Consider the following 19,605-nt stretch of genomic DNA (forward strand, 5'->3'; position numbering starts at 1 on the left):
ATAATTCAGTTAACTTTTCTGTAGTTGCCTTATCCATAAAATGGGTGCAATGACAGAATTCGCCTGGTGGGGTCATTACAGGGATTAAGTGAGTTCAAGTAAAGCGCCTGGAACAACGTCTGACCCTTGTCATTGTTAAATACATCTTTTTGAAATGGTTAACTGTGGCCCCAGTGACACTAAGGAAAGAACTGCCTGCAAGGTCAATGGCTTAAAACAACACCCGTCTATTCCCCTCCATCTGTGGGTAGGCTCTGCTCTGTCTGGCTCACTCAGGCCCCTGCCGCCGGCTGGGATTTGGCTGATCTTGGTTGGGTTTACCTGGGAGTGGCTCTGCTCCACATGCCTCTTCTTCTTTTCCCAAGACCAACGGGCATGTTCTTCTCATGGTGATGGCTGAGGCACAAGGGCACAAGCAGAAACATGGAGGCACCTTGAGGCCCAGGCTTGGAACTGACAGGCCCTCGAATCTGCCTCCTTCTATTGGCCAAAGCAAGTCACGTGTCCAAACCCAAAGAGGCAGGATGTCCACCCTGCTCTGGGGGCATCACTGCAAGTCTCAAGGCCAGGACTGTGGCTAAGAAAGAGCTGAAGAGCTGATGCCAATGACGTGAACTGCCACCGTCCCTTTTTTTCTTACAATGTACGTAAGAAGCATTGGACTGAGAATGCAGGTTGAGATACTACATCCTGAACTTCAACTGCCAAGCTGGCCTTGGGGCAGTCACTTCTGCACCCAGACGGAGAGGGATAAATCTAAATAACTCTATAAATAGATAAATAAATAAGTAAGTAAATAAATAAATAAATAAATAATAACTCAGGCCCCAGCGCCCACACTAACTCCTGTGCATCCTAAGCAGTTCCTTCCTGGCCACCCTAGCTCTGAGGATTTAGGTAAGTGTGTGCTTGCACATGTGTGTGTGTTAGTCAGAATCTGATCTTTGTTCAAGGCTGGCGGCAACCTCCCTATCTGACCAGTGTTTCTAACAGGACCCTTTTAGGAATGATTATTCGGGACTACATACTATTAGGCTACGGGAAGCTTCATAGTTAGCACAATAACTAAGGATGCTTAGAAATGGCAGGGTTTGGGAGGGATGTTATCTTAGTTACCTAAGAGCTGGGGCCCAATTACTAAGGGAGGAGGGATCTTAAAGGGACAGTGCAGCTGTTGCAGTTATAATTAAGCTTTCCTACTCATGTTGCAGTTTTCTCTTTTGCACTCATGTGTGCGTTTAAGGAGGAATCCCCTCCATGGCAAAATGCTGTTTACATCATTTACGCCCAAAAGGCAGCCCAGGAGAGAACCGAGGCAAGCCAGCCCCGCAGCCCAGCCGCTAGCCTCTCTACCGCAGAAGCAGTCGCTAGAAGACTCTGCATAATGGATGAGTGATTGCAAAGAGAACTGAAAAGCTGTGTCACCTACCTGTACCTACAGCACCAGTCTTCCCACTCCCAGACCTGACTGCCAGACCCCTCTCTCAAGCCCCTGGTTCTGTGATTCCGGGTGAGAAATAGAGGGGAGAACCATATTTTTCAGGGCCTTTGTCAGTGGCTTTCAAACTTTTTGATGGCAACTTGTGCTAAGAAGTACATTTATCATTGTGGCCCAGGGCACACTGTGTGTGTACACACATACGCTTCATAAGCGCGTTAACAAACGCTTCATAAGACACCACTAACCCTTACTACAAAGTGTGATGTACTCTGATATTTTCTATTCAACTACATTCTAAAAATAATGCTGGTGGTGGCCTACTAGGCTGATTTCATAATGGGTTCCATCCACAGTTTGAAAAACTCTGGGCCCTTCCCAAGGTGTGTGTTGATAAGTAGCGGGGGTGGGGAAGGGGACCAGGAAAGGAAACTCTTGAAGACCCACAGGACTCACACTTGTCTAAAGCAAGAGGCAGTTGGTTAGAAGAAAACTAAGAAAGGAGATAGCTAAATGAAGCATGAGGGTGTGCTCATATCCTTTTGACCTGGAGCACATCACCAAATGGAAGTGCACTGTAAGGACTTCTCCTGCACAGGACTAGGAAGACTACTGGAGAGAGTTGATTCCAATGTCTCCTAGTCTTTCTAAAATAAATACATATCCTTAAGTTTTAAAAAGCGAGTAATTTAAACGAGATTAACAAATACGTACGTACAGGTTTCCTCGCTACTCAAAGTAGAGTGTTCCTATGAAATCTTCTGTAAACTGAACGATGTAAAGCAAAGAAGCAATTCCGTTAGGATGCATCTTGCTAACAGATGCACAAAGTAAGTCGAGATAAACCAAGGATGCTCAGACCCAGTTCAAAGCTTTCGGGCTTGACGAGATGCTGAGTGTGGTTCCCGAAAAGGAGCTCGGCGGGGCCCCCTCGCTGATCAGGCTTACCGCTGCTGCCTCTGTGCCGGCGCGCTGCAAGGCAGACGCTGAATGCTATTTTTGACTTTTGCCTTTTTCTGTAAAGCGAAAATCCTCTTCGAATTTCTTTTGATTAGTGAAAACAAGTACTAACGTAGATCTTTCATAAAGCAAAGTGGTGTAAAGCGAACTTTCCCAAAGCAAGGAATACCTGTAAGAGTCTAGGTGGTACTCCAATAATGTGAAATTGGGGACATGGTAAGATTCTGATAGATGTTACAGGGAAATATTGATGGAAATCGAACTTCTCATAGTACAGATGGGGAAACTGGTCCATGGGCCAGGCTTAGGTTTTGTCATCTGGTAAATGACAGCGGCCCTGCCTGCCTCACAGGATTGTTATGAGATAAGACATGTGGAAGCAACCCCAAATTCTGAATAAATCAATAGAAGCAGCTCTGCAGGCTAACTGGTATCCTCCTTCCCGTCCCTTACATCAGGAGAGGGGTCTGCCAGGTTTGTATCTTATCCAGGTTTACAGGTGACCGTCTGGGCCTCACGTGCACTGTGGCTGGGGTTACACCAAGAGGATGTGACCCTTGGCGCCTCAGCATCCATGTCCCAACAGACCACAGTGTGTCAGAATTCAGCTGCGCTCGGCAAGCTGGAAGGGGTCCCACCCTGGATCTCACGAGCAGGACCGACTTGTGCGGCCTCCCACATAGCACCACTGTCTTCAAAGCCCTTTGCAGAACGTAAGTAAAAAGCTGCCCTCCGCTAGGTGAGCAGCCAAGGGCCCCACACAGAAGATGGCCTGTTCCCCGCGGTGTTCATAAAGGCTCGTCACATTCCCCACCCCCGTTGTCCTGGCTTTGGACAGGGCTAGAGCCAAGCTGACAGGCGGTCCCTGAGTCTTTGTTAAACTTGAGCTCAGATAGACGTAGAAACACAAGAGGAGCCAAATCACATGTTTAAACAGTTAAGAGGAAACCAGGCTCAGCAAGGAACTACAACCCTGGATTTAGCTTGGGTGAATTTTCCTTCTCTGGGATTTCCTGTCCCTTTTCTGGATGTTTCTATCTATCAAATGTTCCCTGGCAGTTGGTTTAAGGCCATCAACTCTGCGGTGAAAGAAAGCCTTACATACACAGGCCTTCGGCTTAGCTGCTAAAATATCAACGGCTGCCGAATGGTGCAGACCCAAAGCCGGGCTTACAGGACACAAGCTCCAGCCTCTTGTCTATCTGCCCTCAGTGGAAAGAGAGCCCAAACCTGAGGAATGGGCTGAGAGTACATCCAGAACAGTAGAGGCCAGCACACTACCCCAACAACTTCCTGGGGGGCAGGGACAATAGGATTGGTGGGGGGTGGTAGGTCCTTAAGGAATGTAAAGTGAGAGAACCCAAAAGCCGGCCTCCTGCAACGTTCTTAGACTGCAGTTAAATTTTAACAATTTTTTTTTATGTAAATCATCTGGTACTCTCAGTTGTATGGGGGGGGGCTGCATAAAGAGGGAACAATGGGCTAGGATTAGATAATTTACTTAGTGCTAAAATTCCAGGAAGTATGTGTTGATCTGGGCCTGGATCTGTTACTTTTTAGCTCAAATCTAAATCTTTATCTGCCTAGTAGAGTTGCGAGGACATTTTTTTTCCTTAGTCATTTTTACAGTTGTAATTTTTACCCTCTTTCATCAAATAGAGCCGGTTAGATTAGTAGCTCTTAGCACAGAGATGAAAATATTGGTAGAGCCCAATGGGCCCTGTTTTGTTTATCCTAATGGAGCAGGCTTTGATCTAAACAGATTTCCTGGGGTCTGGAGGAGATGACCTAATTCCTGTCTTATCCGTCTCCACTTTCTGTGAATCTCAGATTGCGCTTTACTGTGGAGCCCTTTGAAATTCACTTTACATTTTTTCCCACTTTGTTACCCCCTCTGACATTTGTTTCATTTGGGGTAGAGTGTGTAACTCCTAGTAAAGACTCCAATGCTTTATTTTTCTAACAGGACTGCGAAGTTTTAACAGAGTGGGAGCTTTTTTTTTTTTTAAGTTCTCTCATTCTTGACATTCACAACACGCCAAAAACAATAAGCAAATAATCTACTGCTAGAAATTTATGTCAACTGCAAATCATTTAGGATTTTCTGTATGAACATTTTTTTTCCAATTAAAAAAAATTGTCCCTACATCTGCATAAAAGACAATTGACTAAAGGTGGCTCATGAGGATTGAGGCATGAAAACTCGAAGCTCTGAGTTAGCTTCTGGTATCTCCAATTGTTCTGCAGGGACCTGTCCCCTCCTTCACAGCCTCTGGAGTGAGGGATCTTGGGCAGCTTTGGTCTGCCATTGGTTTCTCTCCCTTTTCCCTATGTCTCTGTCGATCACCAAACTGCTCTTCCAAGTATATTTTTCAGAAAGAAGGAAGCCCCTGTGTGTGAGTGTGGAGGTGGGGAGTAGGGAGCAGTAGATGGATGGGGAGAAAAGAAAAACCACAAAGAACATAGGAAAGACACAGGAAGGGAAAGGATTAGGAGAGGGTGAGACAATGACAGCAGCAGTGAGACAGAGAGAAAAACAAAAGCAGTTACTAAAAACCCCAGGAAAACCCCAAGTTGCTAACATTTGTCAATTTTGCAAGATGGGCACAAGGGGGTTTGTTACATGATTCGTTGCACTTTTCTGTATTTTTACAATTCATTTTAAAAAAGAAAAAGAACTGGGGAAAATGTCACCAAAATGAATATTTTTAGTTAAAAAATTTTGTGAATTTAGCTGTCATGACAGGCAGCCACAATCCAGGAATTTCGGTTCTTGACGGTTCCCAAACTACTTCGGGGCACCTTAAGTTTCAGAAGGGAAAAGACACACAAGTGAAGCGAGGCTTGGCAGGAGGGGGTGAGGAGGATGGTGAGGTTCGTTACCATCATCTGCCTTAAAATAAACCCTGTTGCTTTTTAATATAAACCCATTCCTCCTCTGCTGGGCTAAGCCGAAAGGCTGAGTGTATTTGTCACACGGTGAGCGGGAGCAGGGCCGAGGGCGATGTCTTGCGTTGGAAATGCACGGTAAGGGGAACGGGCAGGTGATGATCAATGGATCAGAGATCTGACTGGTAGATGGCGAGGCGGGGACAAACGCTGAGAGGGAGGGACCGGACAGACGGAGACCCGGTCGCTCCGATCGGTTCCTAAGGGCTTCGGATGCCTCGGGAAGTCTGTCTAAACGCAAAGCTGCTTTTGCTGCCCTTAGCTCACTTTCATAAAACGCCAGAAGGGAGGAGGTTGGTGGTTCGAGGGCAAAGAAAAAAACTTGCCCGCCCACCCTGGACCGCCTGCCTCGCCTCGCGGACATGGACGCGCAGCCCGGGGTCGCGCAGGGCCGGTGGGAGCCCAGGGGGTGGGGGCCGCGGGGTTGACGCCTGGACGGGAGGGGCGGGAGAGGGGTCGGGCTGCTGGCCTTGCGCTCAGGGCTCTGCGGCTGGGCCCGTGGAGGGGCGGGTGAGGCGCAGGTTGCATGGTGTCAGCCTGCCCGGCTCGTGGCCGACAACCCTCTGACCCCCCCCAGCCCCCCAGCAGGTCCCCCAGGCTCCGTCCCGGGGCGCAGACCCTGAGACCACCTGGTCCACGTTGCGCCCATTCCTGGCAAGGAGGTGGACGCCTCCTTCGCAGCGACATCGCCCGCCTGCGGGCCGCGTGGAACCCGAGCTTCTGGCCAGAGCGCCGGCCTTCTCTCAGGCTCCCCACTCTTGAGCCAAGAGGCGGCGTGGGTTTTCTGCACCTCCTCACCGCGCACACCCCCATCCCCGCCCTCTCCTGCTTTAGGGGAACATCGCACCCCCACCCCTCTCCCCATGCCGGGGCCTGGGGGTAGCGCTCACTTTCCGGGAGGCCGGGCCTGGGCCCCCAGCCTGGGGAGGCCTGCGCCTGCTGGAAGCTTCTACGGAAGGCGGCCGGACGCTTCTCCCTTACCTGGGCGCGGGGCAGGCTGCCGGCGCTTCACTGCCTCCCTGAAAGAAAGCTCGCTGACCCCTACAGACACCGACTTCCACCCTGTCCGTTTGCTGACCCTAAACAGTGCTCAGGAGGAAAACATGTTTCCCCTAGAACAGAAGGGAGAGAGGGACAAGTGAACACTGATGACGAAACAGTCAAGTCGACTCTACATACAGATCCTTCCGTGATCGACTTTTCCTCTCAAAAATGCATGTGTTTTAATGCCTAAAAGACCAATTAAATAAAACACACGGTGACCTCTTTGGGCGGCGGTCCGGTTTCAGAGCCAGATTATATAACACCCCTGCGTCGGGGGCTCTGCAGCAGTGCTGCTCTGCACCGCCTGAAAAAAAGCTACTGTATCCCGGGAAGCGAGACCAGAACAGTTGAAATAAAGCCGAAGTCTGAATGGGTAACAAATGTCCTGTTTAAGGAAACTTACCTGTCCGGGGTGAAACCTCCAGTAACAACTCTTCATTTCATTTCATTCCCACCCCCACCCCCACCCCGTTTTTCTTGGGTGGGGGTGGGGGTTGTGGGAAGTGTGGCCAAATGAGTAATACTTATTGAGACAATATCTAGATCCTCCAAATAAAAAATATAAAGAAAAACCACAGGCCCATGCAAACCTGTTTCTGTTCCTCCCTTTACAATTCCTTATTTAGAAAGGGTTACACACTGCATACACAATTTACTGGTGTCTAGGGAAGTGTTAAAATACATTTCGGGGCCTGGCTAAATAGAAATGCACTCTAAAAACACAGACACAGTATTTTGTTTTATCTGTTGCAAAAAAAAATGTATTTGATTACTTGAGTAAAATTACAGTATCTCTGTTGTTAGTAAGTATTAAACGTTAAACAAATTGGACCCCCCTTCCTTTCAACTTTCCAAGAAAGTGCATGTAACAGTCCAATTTTTTTTTCTTCCATACCTAATACAAAATAAACAAACACTATACCTGCTCTCTTGATCAAGAAGAAGCATTTGCTCTTGTAAGGAACATATGTACATTTTAATGAAAGTGATATTTCTTACTGTATATACAAGAGCATCTGCATTTTCTCCACTGAAGGTTGTTCAAGATGCTATACTTAGCAGCATTGTGAAATTCCAGCACACATTTTCTATTGTGAATATACCTACAAGGCAAAATGTTACGCCTCAGTCTCAACTACCAAAACAACACTTGTATTTTCTCTAAAGAAGTCTGCGTGCTTATTACTGTACAGAAACCTATTAACATTGAGGACGACTCAAGTAAAAAGCACAATACAAAGAGCAGTTCAAAACGGAAACGGTTAAATCTACAAAAAAAAAACCCCAAAAAAACAAAAAAAAAAACAGGTTGAATTTTAGAATAAAAAACAAAACAAAACAAAAAACCTTTCAAGGAACCACACTGTTCAGTCTGTACTTTTAGTCCTTTCCTTAATTCTGCTTCGAAAGATTAGACAATGTGTTTGCTGATAAAATTTTCCAGCAGGATCAAAGTGTACATTTATATACAGACTTTATTAGAGATCTAATGCATCACGGAGGCATTGCATCAACACCAGATTCATATTAAACTGGATATAGAAAATAAGTTAATGCCAGATTAAGACCGCCTAGCAGGGCAACTTGCAATTGCCATAAATGTTACAGCAAGTTTACAGCACTCTAGTCAATTAGTATTTAGTCCAAAATACAGAAGACCAAAGTTAACGCTTGCATTCTGTTTTGCAAAGCAAGGTTATATCACTAATAAATAAGCTTTCTTAGAACTCTAGAAGTTGAACAAGGTACAAAAGAATGTCTTCATAATATTGTAGTTCAGAGATCTGGGGGAACCGGAAGGTGGGGGGTGGGGGGTGGGGAACCAGGCAAGGGGCAGGAGGCAACTGTGGGTCTCGGTTCTGAACAGGAATGTTCTTGCTCCAGCCAGAGTCGCTTTAACTCGTGACAATCTCTTTGCTGTCCTCCACAAAGCGGGTGAAACGGAAGTTGGTTCCGTTCTCACTGCTTGCCATTTTCTCCAGGCCGGCCAGAGGAGCGCTGGGCTCCGAGTCCTGGAGCTTCTCCAGGTTTCCCGTCAGCCCACTAATAGGTGAGCTGCTGCCACTGCCCAGGCTTCCAGGAATTGGAGGGATGCCACCGTTCTGAATGACGGAGATCTCATTGGCCTTCATGGCCAGCCCGTTGGAGAGCGCCGCTGCATACTGATTCCAGAAACTAGAAGGATCCCCGTTTCCTGACCTTGCCGCCAAATCCTTCTGGAACATTTCTGGGAACTTGACGGGATTGCCTCCTAGAAATGTCATGGGGCCGTCCACTGAGAGCCGCCGGCCCCGTCGTGCAGGGGTGCTGTTCCACATGTGAGTGCCCATGTGTACCTGAGAGGAGAGAGAGGGAGAGAGAAAAAAAAAAAAAACCAAAAGGGAAAGAGAGAGGGTAAGGAAGGGAGAAGCTTAATAGTTGAATCTGTCTCAAGTCACATCCCAACAACACTCAGCAAAGCAAACGGCCTGACTGTCTGTTCTTATTACATGCCAGACAGTGGAAAGGGTAATGGGGACGTCCACTCCCGTCGACTTGTAATAATGTGTTCGCACTCTGCAGCCCTGGGCCACCTCGCCTCTTCCTGGGCCAAGATGCCTTACTTACTCTTTTTTTATTACCCGTATTTAGCTTATAATGGCCTCAAGCGAGCCAGTCAGTCGCAGATAGCTCCTTTCAGGGTCAGAATTGTTATGTCCACTCTCATTGCAATGGTAAATATTGTATCTGACACCCTTTACCCTATAAATGTCCTTTTCAGATAGGAAGAAAGTACCCCTCGCTGATTGCCCATTGGAGGGCCCGTGCATGGAGGCAACCGCCAGAAAGTCATTATTCATCTCACATTACTGGCAGCAATCTCTAGAGAAATACTCTGTCAACAGAAAAATGTACACAGTAAGAGAGCTCAACTGTTGCTCTAGAACTTAAGCATATTTGCTTTATTTCCAACACATATCAGTAGGAAGTGCTGTATAATCAATTATCATAATACCCATTAGCAGATGAGTGACGCTGTCGTTTTTTTCCAAAAAACAAACCATGCCGGACTGCATAGTTATGAAAAAGAGATGCATACGCTGAGGAGAACTGTAATTATTAAGTGATATGGGCCGCATGCAGGCCACATGGCGGCTTCCATCAATACCTATGGCAACGCCGGGCTGTCTCCCCTGGCAGGTGAGGCAATTCATTTGGTGCACTTAGCGAGACAACAGAGATGGGCCGCTGTTTCGCTCAGGTACCAAATTATTCAATGCACTCTGACATTCAGCCAGCTGTAGCCTGCCCCGGTCCCGGCCACGATCCCGACCTGCACAGACACCCACATTTCCGCAGTCTGCCATGTGCAGCAGGTTCCCTGGCCAGAACTGTCTCCCTGGGTATCTGGGCGGCTGACCCCGGAAGCATGCATTACAAACCACCAAGGGCAACGAGGGAGGGGACTGATGCCCGGCTGGGGGAGGCACAGATGGAGTAAGGTACCTTAAGATTGCCTTTCGTTGTGAAAGCTCTTCCACAAATAGTGCAAGCAAAGGGTTTCTCTCCAGTGTGAGTTCTCTCGTGGATCTGCAGGGCACTCGATGAGGAGAAGGTTTTGCCACACGTGTTGCAGTAGTGCTGTTTGGGAGTTCTCCTGGGCAGAGCTGGCAGCAGAACTGGGGATGTGGCAGAGGACGACAGAGGCCCAGAAGGGACGTGACTGGTGGGGGTGTCCTTACTGTCCTGAGGAGGAACATGCACAAAGCCGTTGACCTCTGTTTTGATGAGAGATGACAAGGAGTTGGCGGGAATCACCGCCGAGTTCTGATTGGGGCCAAGGTTGGAACTGGGCTCAAAGAGCTGTGATGGTAGATCACGCATCTGATGTGTCAACATGTGCTGCTTCAAATTACCCTTTGTGGAAAAGCCACGATTGCAAACTGTGCAAATAAATGGTCTCTCTTTGGTATGACTTCTGTAGTGAATGTCCAAGGCACTCTGACAAGCAAATGTTTTGCCACAAATGTCGCAAGCAGTGTTTTTAAATTTACCCCGGTCTCTGAAAGGGAAGAGGATCCCCAAAGAATCTTCTTTGATGATTTTCTCTGTGTGACTAGATGTCAGATCCAAAGCCCCGCCATTCACTGGGGTGGGAGACAAACCATTGGTGAATTCGCCTGGTACTGCTGCTCTCTGCGGCTTCTCCTCCACGCCGGGTGACTTGTGGAATTCCTGGGTGCTGTTGGATGGGGACAGAGCCTGCATGGAAGAGGTAGACTCTGAGATGGCCGGGCTGCCAGCACTTTGGCTCTCCATGTCGCCACCCACCGAGGACGAGTCATTGGTCAGGACGTCCCCCTCGACGGACCCGTTCTCCACCGACTTCAGGCTGGCCTGCAGCTGCTCTGCCAGGCCGGCATTGATCATCCTCATCTGGTTTTCCAAAGCAGCGATGCTTGACATCTCCAGGGGCAAAGGTGAAGAAGATAAGCTGTCCTGGGACGCGTCTGCGGACTTGGGCGTGTCGGGGATGCTGCCCTCAGGACAGTCCTCCATGTTTTCATCGGAAAAGTTGTCTAGGTCATCAAAATTTTTCTCATCAAAGGAGCCTGTGTCAGACTCCATGGACTCAGGGTAGCTGTCAGGGATGGGGGTGTTGGGGATCTGGCCTCCCATATGCATCCGAATGTGCTGCTGCAGGACGACGGCGTTGGTGAACTTCTTCTGGCAGATGGGGCAGGAGTGCTGGACTCTGAGCGGGGGCATAGCGCGGTGGACACTGTAATGGGTTTTTAGGTTCCCTTTCGTGGTGAAGGCCCGGCCACAGATTTTACACTTAAAGGGCCTCTCCCCGGTGTGTGTCCGGTAGTGCATCTTCAAGGCGCTCTGACAGCTGAGGACCCGGTGGCAGATGATACACTCATTGGGGTCAGTGGCCTTCTTGTCAATGTTTTCTACCAGCTGCTGAAGCTTGGATGTCTCTGATGCCTGGGCTGAGTCCAAGAGTCCCCCAAAAGGAAACTTCGCCTTGAACTGCTCGGACATGAGCGGCAACAAAGGGTTGGCGAAAGCGGTGGCACCGCCTGGGGTGCAGTCCGCCGCTGGGGAGCTCAGAGCGCTGTTGCTCGCTGCTTGGACCGAGCTGGCGGCCATGCTGCTCTCTTCGCTTTTGCCACCGGAGGGTGGCACGGTGGACCCTTCCACTTCCTCCGGAAGCCCACCCAGGTTTCTTGTGGCGGGCTCGGGGGCCCCAGAGTCACTTTTGACAGAGCCTGGGGGGCTGGCAGCAGAATGGCTGATGGGGATGGGGGCTGGCTCTTCCGTCTTGATGAAGGGTGTGAGGCTCGGGAGGGTAGCGGGCAAGGGCAGGCCGACGGAAGTGGTGAGAGTGGGCAGGACCGGCTTGGTGTCCAGCCAGCTGGTGACCGGCTTTTCTGGAGGAATGGACATGCCGTAAGGGATGCCAGTACTGGTGGGGATATTGTCCAGATGCTCAGGCACGGGGTAGGGGTTCATCTGGATATGAGGGTACTTCTCTTTGTGGCGCTGGAAGTGGACTTTGAGGTTCCCCTTGGTGGAGAAGCGGTTCCCGCAGATGTTGCATTTGAAAGGCCTCTCCCCCGTGTGGGAACGCAGGTGAATCTGCAAGGCACTGTCGCTCCCAAAGACCTTCGCGCAGAACCTGCACTTGTGTTTGAAGAATGCCTCGTCCGAAGTACTTTTCGCTTCGAAGGCAGTGACATTTGGTGGCTTGCTTTTTCTTTGCTGGGCCAAGGCAGACAAGGAGTTCAAATCCTCTGCAGTCGTTCCGATGTTGGGCAAAGGGCTGGGGAAAACCGAGCTAGCAGGGGCCGGCTGAGGTAGAAGTGGATTAGACGCAGGACTTAGTAAGCTGCTTATTGCGAAAGCTGGTGAGGACGCTGCCGAGGCCGCTGTGTTGCTGGCATGGGAGGCACCAGCGCTTGAAGCCACTTTTTCCGAGGACGGGGTGGTCACTGCCGCCGCCAAGATGTTCACGTTGGAAGAGCCGCTGTTGGGTGGAATGATGGTGTTGCCAGAGCTGCTCTGAGGTAGCTGGACTGGGGGTAACTGCCTCATGCCGCTGATGCTGGCAGATTGGCTGGCGAGGCTCTGTGCTAATCCAGCTGCTGCCGCCAGCTGCTGAGACAAATGGGAACTCAGTGTGGACAAGGGGTTGGCAGATGTTCGTAAAGTACCTTGAGAAGGACTAGAAGATGTTGGCAAGTCTGCATTCTGAGAAGCCAACAGCAATATTTGGTGACGAATCTGTTCGATCAGTTGCAACTGGTGAATCTGCTGCTGCTGCAGAGCCAGGAGCTGCTCCATGAGTGCCGGCACAGCCAGCTTGCCTCCGGGGGCCCCACCGCACCTCGCCTCCTGGGAGAACTGGGCCACCGCCACCTTGGTGCTCTGGAGGTTCTCGATGATGACGTTGCTGTTGATCACGGAGAAGTTGCCCAGTGTTGTCAGGTCCCCGAGTTGAGGTAGAGAGGTTGTGATCGCTGAGGTACCTGTGGAGGAGCTGTTGGTGCAGCTGGGGGTGGCACTGCTGTTGCTGCCACTCAGAGTGCCACCGCCGCCTTTGTTAGCCCCTGGGGCCTCCACCTCCATGGACTCCACGTCCCTGTCAAGTCCGTGGTGTTCTGAAAGGTCGCTGCCGTCTCCTTGATCTGCTTTGTTAACCGTGTCATTCATTTGCTCATCGGGGTTATCGGGAGGGGGGCTGGGGGAGGTTTTGGGTGGGGAGACCGGACTTTCATTGACGATTAAAACTAATTGATTTTTAGTACAGTTCTTCTTGTGGAGCAGAAGATCTGATAATTCAAAGAACTCGGCACAGCACCGGCCACAGACATGAGCGTCCTTGTTCTTCGTGATGCGGTTTGGTTGTCCCTTCTCTGTGTCTCCTGCAAATATCAAAAGGTGCAGGGTTAGGAAGGGAGCCAGGACACACACAGTCACCTATGACTTCAAAAAAAGAAAGAGGTGGATCAGTTGTTTTCCACCCGCAAAACTCCAAACTATTGCTCTTGAAAACCAGTCAATATGACCTAAGAACATTCATAATTACATTTTAAGGATGTTGGAGGAATTCCTATCCATCTGGTATCAAAGAGAGCCATGGCCTTCAGATAATCCATCAAAATATAAAATACTATGAACTGAAGACATTGGTGTATAATGAAATTCCATAGCTAAGTATTGATTTCCAATATTTTATACACCGTATTGTCTACTCATCCAGAGAGGGTCCAGCAACCATTCTGAGGACTTATTAGGATCCTGAGCTTCTGTCAACCTTATTCATTTTCAACCGATTCAAAGATATCTGTGACAGTTTGTTCTGTCACTAAACTAATTTGTAGTCATTCAGGTTCCAATCAATTGTTGACAAGGGGGAAAAAAATGCGTATCACCAAGCTGAAGACTGACAACTTGAAAATCACCTCCAGCCCCCACCTAGAACCCGAGCTAACACGGAGCTAAGTCTGATCCGTGACACACACACTTTAGCCACATCTCAGTAACAAACCCTCCAGACTGTTTTATTTCTCAAGACTCAGTGGAATACAAAAGAGAAAGCAACACACACATACACACACACAATGAAGAGAAACAAAGTGATCATAATCCGTTACAAGGCCTGCCTGGCACCTATATATCACCCTGTGGCATGTTTATTTTTAAAATTAAAGAATGCAACCCTGGCTACCACTCACTAATCAAGGAATATATGCCACTAGGCTCCAAATGGCAACATTACGCCTCTAAATATTTTTATCAACAGTGCTCTTTATATCTATAAAACTGGCACAAGATTTACATTTCTGATTAAACATCAACTTAAAGAAGGATGTGCAGTTAAGGGGAAGTGAAGAAATAATTCTTAGTTTAGAGTTTGGAAATGCTTTGCCATTCTCCTTGTCTGAATGCCTTTAAAAACAGTTTGCTCTTAACTGTTATCAATTGTTTAACAGATTGTCCTGAACCTTTCATTATAAAAATCCCTTTATTTCATGTTTGTTTCCACTGGTTGCTCAGATTTCTTCTCACTAAGATCCATTTGTAAATTAAACATAAAAATCTCCAACTCCAAGCTAACATCCTATTCAAAGACAGGATGGCGTCCCATTGTTTGCCCAGCATGGGGAACACCAACTTCTGTTGTACAAATGGTGTGTGGTCATCTCTGAAGGCTGTGGAAAAAAAAAAAAAAACTGTTTAATTCAAGGATTACCTCCCTGCATGCTTTTCTGCAGAACTGAGTCAGATAATAGTTAGTTTCCATGACTTCCAAATTGAATCTCCCAGAAAACTTGCAGGGGGGGAGAAATAAAAAAACTAATTGTAAATATGAATAAATGCAAAATCAAAATGCTGCTTTTTTTGGTAAACTTAAGAGTCAACTCAAAAGAGCCAGTCATTTGCCTTTTCGTAGTGAACATAAAAATTAAAAAAAAACACAAAAAAACAAAAGCCTTGAGTTGGTTTGCATTCCAGAAAATATAATTAATACCTAAATACTAACTTCTAAAAATTCTTCAACTCTTATTTGCCTTGAGTGATGCTGAAGTTTATTAGAAGCCCTGGTCAAGTACGCCAAACGTATGCACACTTTATTCTCTGGGAGTGTTATTTGAGTAGCTAAGTTATACTTAACAAGCTAGCTTTCCTAATACCCATCTTTTAATCTCTGTGAGGGTATGGTGCAAAATGCATTAACAATACCAAACAAATCTTTGTGGTAGCAGAAAATATGAATGATGATTCTGTTTTAATTTAATGTTTAATCACCCTAATTGGTACCGTATTCCTATGTACATTCGAGGTGCTGTTTTAAGCATTTTCTGTCTCTCTCCATGCCTTAAAATAATATAAACAAAATATTAAACAAAATTCGCTAAAGTTCTGTTGCTTAACTTGGGACAAAAATAATGTGACAAAAATTCTGTTTAAAGCTTCTTATTTTGACAACCAATTTTAAATGATGCATCCATTTCAGATGCTTATTTTAAACTAGGAAATGCAATTCCTAATATATTCAACAGAAATGTTATTTCTTTCTCTTTGCACATTTCCATATGTAATGGTTATGTTTCCATCTACTTTTACAGCCAATTATGAAGGAACAAAAGCTATTCTGTTTGTTCACACATTTTCAACAAAATGCATTAAAACTATTATGTCAGCATGTTCTATTAAGCTCTGCATTCAGTGGAAAATACTTTTCAACCAGCTCACATTTATCAAAACATAAAGCCACTTTAAAACACAGTTTTGCTTGGTCAGCTGGGCTTAGACAAATAATGACAGATTCAGAACTAAATAACTAGCAAGGGAAATCAGAAAACTGACTTCATCAATTGTACACATTACAATGTAGTTGCTTCAAATATTTAGCACATCTGTGCTCACGATTAAAGGGCATTTTAATTCTTTGTAACTTGCAAACATCTGATATTCTCATAATATATAGAGAAAATAAAAAGAAGGTTACTTTACAGGATTTAGCCGATTATTACTTTCCTGTGCTTGAATTCTGCATTTGTGCTGCTTCAAGACTCACTTGAGAATTTTCAAGTTTTTCAACCTGAACATTTTTATATTTAGGATTGTGCTAACTGGACGGAAAATATAGATGCTTAAAAATAAATGCCTACTTGCTTCTAAGAAAGAGACTGTGTTAAAAAGATGCCCATATTTTAGCTTAGATTTTCACAACATTTTAATAAGCTGACATTTGATCTCACTGTAGAGTCAACTAATTTAATTTCCTGATGTTTATGAACACCAAAAAAAAAAATTCCTGGTATCTATTTTGATTTATTTCAAAAGCAGGTGTCGCTACACTGTAATAGTTCTTAACTTTAAATCTATCTGCATTCTAAACAGAATTCCAATGACATAGCTTTTAAAAAAGATAAAACATGAGCACTAGTTTAAATCTTTAACTACTAAAGGGAATATTTTAAGTTGTGATAAGACACACATACACACACAAACCAACATGTTCTAATTCATTTTCCCGACTGCTACCTTGTATCTTTCTGAATAATCTGTTACACAGGATTGCAACTGGTGACCCCATTGTAGTAAATACAGTTGCCTTGTTCCCTGTACTATGGTAAAAATAACATTCCAGTTCTTTTTTTATGGATTTTGCATGCAAATTCATTTTGTAATCCTGGTCAGATAGGAAGATTTAAGAAGTAGTGGTTTTTTAAGTATGTACACACAAAAAGATATTTGGAATGTTCTGGGTTTTTTTTTTTTTTTCCCTGGGGGAGGAGGATGGGGTGATCTTACAGCTCCATCCAATTTATACTAAAATCCCAAATGTCTTAGTTCTTGTTTTACTATTTAGGTACTTGATTTCCCAATTCAAATTTGTCCGTTTTTCATCATCTGAACCAAACACTGAAGAATAGGAGGCAGAAAATTGAAGTGTTCCAGGATATCTGTCTACTGAGAAAACAAAAATAAAACTATGCCCCACACAGAAAGGTTTAACCAGCCAGGGGGAAAAAAAACAACAAAGCAAAACAAAACACCACCACCACTCTTCTGCCACATTTAGTTTTCTTTTTTGGAGCTTCTCAGAAAGAGTTTTCACTTTACTCCCCTTTACTTTAAGATCACATTCACAATTTCAACAGAACCTCTTGTGATCGTGATTTTGGAGCCCATAATTTTAACAGGCTGTTCCTTTTCGCAGGCCAATTTAGAAAGGCTATCACAAACATTTTTGATTGATTGGTCTTTTACCTTTTATCTTTTTTTTTGCACAGACCTGAGAAAAAGCCTGAACCTCAGTGTTCAGCTTAAAATTCCAAAGAGATTTTAAACACTGCAACATATGCCATGCATATTTTCTGTAATGTCTTAAGTTTCCTCTGTGTGATATGCAACCAAATGACAAATTTACTGGCACCTTTCAAGTTTCCTCAGTGTTGTGACTGGGATCAGTGTATTCTCCAGTGGAAGAATCCAAGTGAAATCTTTGAAAAAAAAAAAACAACACGGACAAGACACTCCTTTTAAAATAGTGATACAAGCCCACCTAAGGTACACCAGAAATGAAAGGGGGAAAATGTCTTCCCCTTGGATGAATCAAACTGAACACTAGATGGGGTTCCAGTTGCAAGGGTTTGTTCAAAAACTTCTTTGTGGCTTTCCTATTCCAGTGACGCGTAAAAGAGAGACTCCTTAAGACGAGATCTAAACTTTGACTACATAAACATTGGCAAAGGCACAAGAAACTAAATCCCTGTTGTTTGAGGGTAAAACTGGGCTATGGGAACTACCTGTCAATCTTCCCCTTTGGGGGTCTGGCATCTGAGGGTGACAGGGGAATAAGGTTAGGAAAAGAAGCCAAGCTGATAAGGTGAAACTAAAATAAACTACTAACTTCCTGCTAAGTGACTAGCAGGACTCAATTTGGGGGTCACTGGGAAGATACTGAAGGACATATTATGATCTGGACCTTGTCACCTTTGCATGGGAGGGGGCTAGCAAAGGTTAAAACAGCCCGACACATCTAGGTTTTCTGAAGCCTGGCACACAAAGTTTTTTCTTTTGCGGGGGAGGGGTGGTGGTTCTTAGGATAATTTACCATCTCCTTCGCAATACTGCTAAATTACTTCAGTTTGGGTAATCTAAGAATATTTTGGAAGACAGGCTTAGCTGCACCAGGACATATCTTAGAAAAACCAAATTAAGACTGCAGGAGGAATTTGATTCTGGTTACTACACAGAGCTTGGCTTTTCACAATTTCAAAAAACTTGGGGAACTGACTAGCCTACCAATTTCTTCCCCAATTTCCCAGTGAGATTTCCACATTAAAAAATGTTGGTTTCTGTCTTTGAAAGGACTGTTGGTAAAAAAATAAACATAAAAAACTTGCTACCTACAAACATAGAGAGGAATGAAATAAAGTCCCCCAAGAATTCCCTATAAATTGTCACTTGCGCCCATAAACTATAGGACAAACTTGATGTAAAATAAACCACAAAACATTCAGTATCACAAATTTACTTTCACACATCCTCTCCCATGCCTACATACACTTTGCTTGTTTGTGTGTTTTTGTTTTTAACATTTTAGGAAGCATATGCAACCCGAGGCAAATCCCCCCCAAAACAGTTCGCATCTTTTCATTCAGAATCTTCCATTATGCCACAAACTTAAGGTAGGCCTGATTAAACATAAATTCTTTCCAATTGCCTTATCTTGCAGGTGTCGGCATTTTGAAAAAAGCAATTCATTATAGTTCTCTCTAACCTTTTAGGCCCAGAAATCAATGTGTTGCCATTAAGCTGCTCGCAATGAGTAAATTACTTTGGTAAATAATAGAATTTCATTATTAATATAAATGAGAAGAATTTTTATGACAGTCAATGTTTCATCTGCAGTTCATGATGTTTTAATCTTTATTCCAATATTATCATTTCCTTGAAAAACAGCTGAGCACCAAAATACTTCCTTAATAAATAAAGGGAGCCTGAATGGGCTCTCCACGTTTTACAGGAATCTTGAAAACACAACACAACCCAAGGAAGAAGAACCCGAGACACACACACACACACACACACACACACACACACACACACACACACCCCTGAAATCCAAATTTCTAGTAAAGAACCCACATACAAAATCATTAGACTCTAATATTCCCTTTCCTCAGAATTATTTGTCTCGGTACACACTTTTTCCAATGGCAGTCACCATTCTACAAGTAATTCAAGACTTGTTGAATATATTTAAGAGACAAGTCATATTTGCCATAATCTTGGGTTTCATAGGAAACAGAAAAATCCCCAGGTTTATTTTTCAGAGTGTTTCTGGTATACCAGATTCACTAAAGTAGAATTACAACATGAACACTGTAAGATCAACAAAAATAATCTTGTTTTCTTGAACTTGTTCCGATGAAGTTCTCAGTGTGGTTGTTGAGCATGGCTCGGGTTTTCTTTGTACGTGCACACACACTCACACACACACATGCATGGCACCCAGAACAGTGGCCCTGGCTGGTCCCAAGGCTGGGGAGTCACCTTTTCAGGGCTACTGTAACTGGGCGACACAGAGTTTTCTACGTTCCACTCGAGGCAGACAGTGTAAAACGTGAAGGTGCTAGCCTATGACAAGAGCATCAGCTAGATTTAATTTGGTATGCCCATATTTCCTTTGCCACATTTTAAGACCA

At 45.4% G+C, this 19,605-nt stretch overlaps 1 protein-coding gene across 3 annotated transcripts in view; it reads right to left on the reverse strand.

Annotated features, from left to right (window-relative positions):
* Positions 1 to 19,605, reverse strand: part of SALL1 (spalt like transcription factor 1) — a 24,551-nt gene continuing 4,946 nt past the window's right edge. For 2 of the 3 annotated variants that reach the window (XM_019643733.1, XM_019643725.1), the window contains exons 3-4: positions 9,878 to 13,302; positions 7,105 to 8,727 (exon numbers count right to left, since the gene is read on the reverse strand). In XM_019643733.1, the coding sequence (XP_019499278.1) occupies positions 8,287 to 8,727; positions 9,878 to 13,302 (3,866 nt within the window). In that variant the 3' untranslated portion in view covers positions 7,105 to 8,286. Of the gene's footprint in view, positions 397 to 6,328; positions 6,460 to 7,104; positions 8,728 to 9,877; positions 13,303 to 19,605 lie in introns of those variants that run through there. The other variant, XR_002124166.1, reaches the window with a different exon arrangement.

The sequence above is a fragment of the Hipposideros armiger genome, unplaced genomic scaffold (genome assembly GCF_001890085.2).
Source record: "Hipposideros armiger isolate ML-2016 unplaced genomic scaffold, ASM189008v1 scaffold_4, whole genome shotgun sequence".
Classification (NCBI taxonomy): Eukaryota; Metazoa; Chordata; class Mammalia; order Chiroptera; family Hipposideridae; genus Hipposideros; species Hipposideros armiger.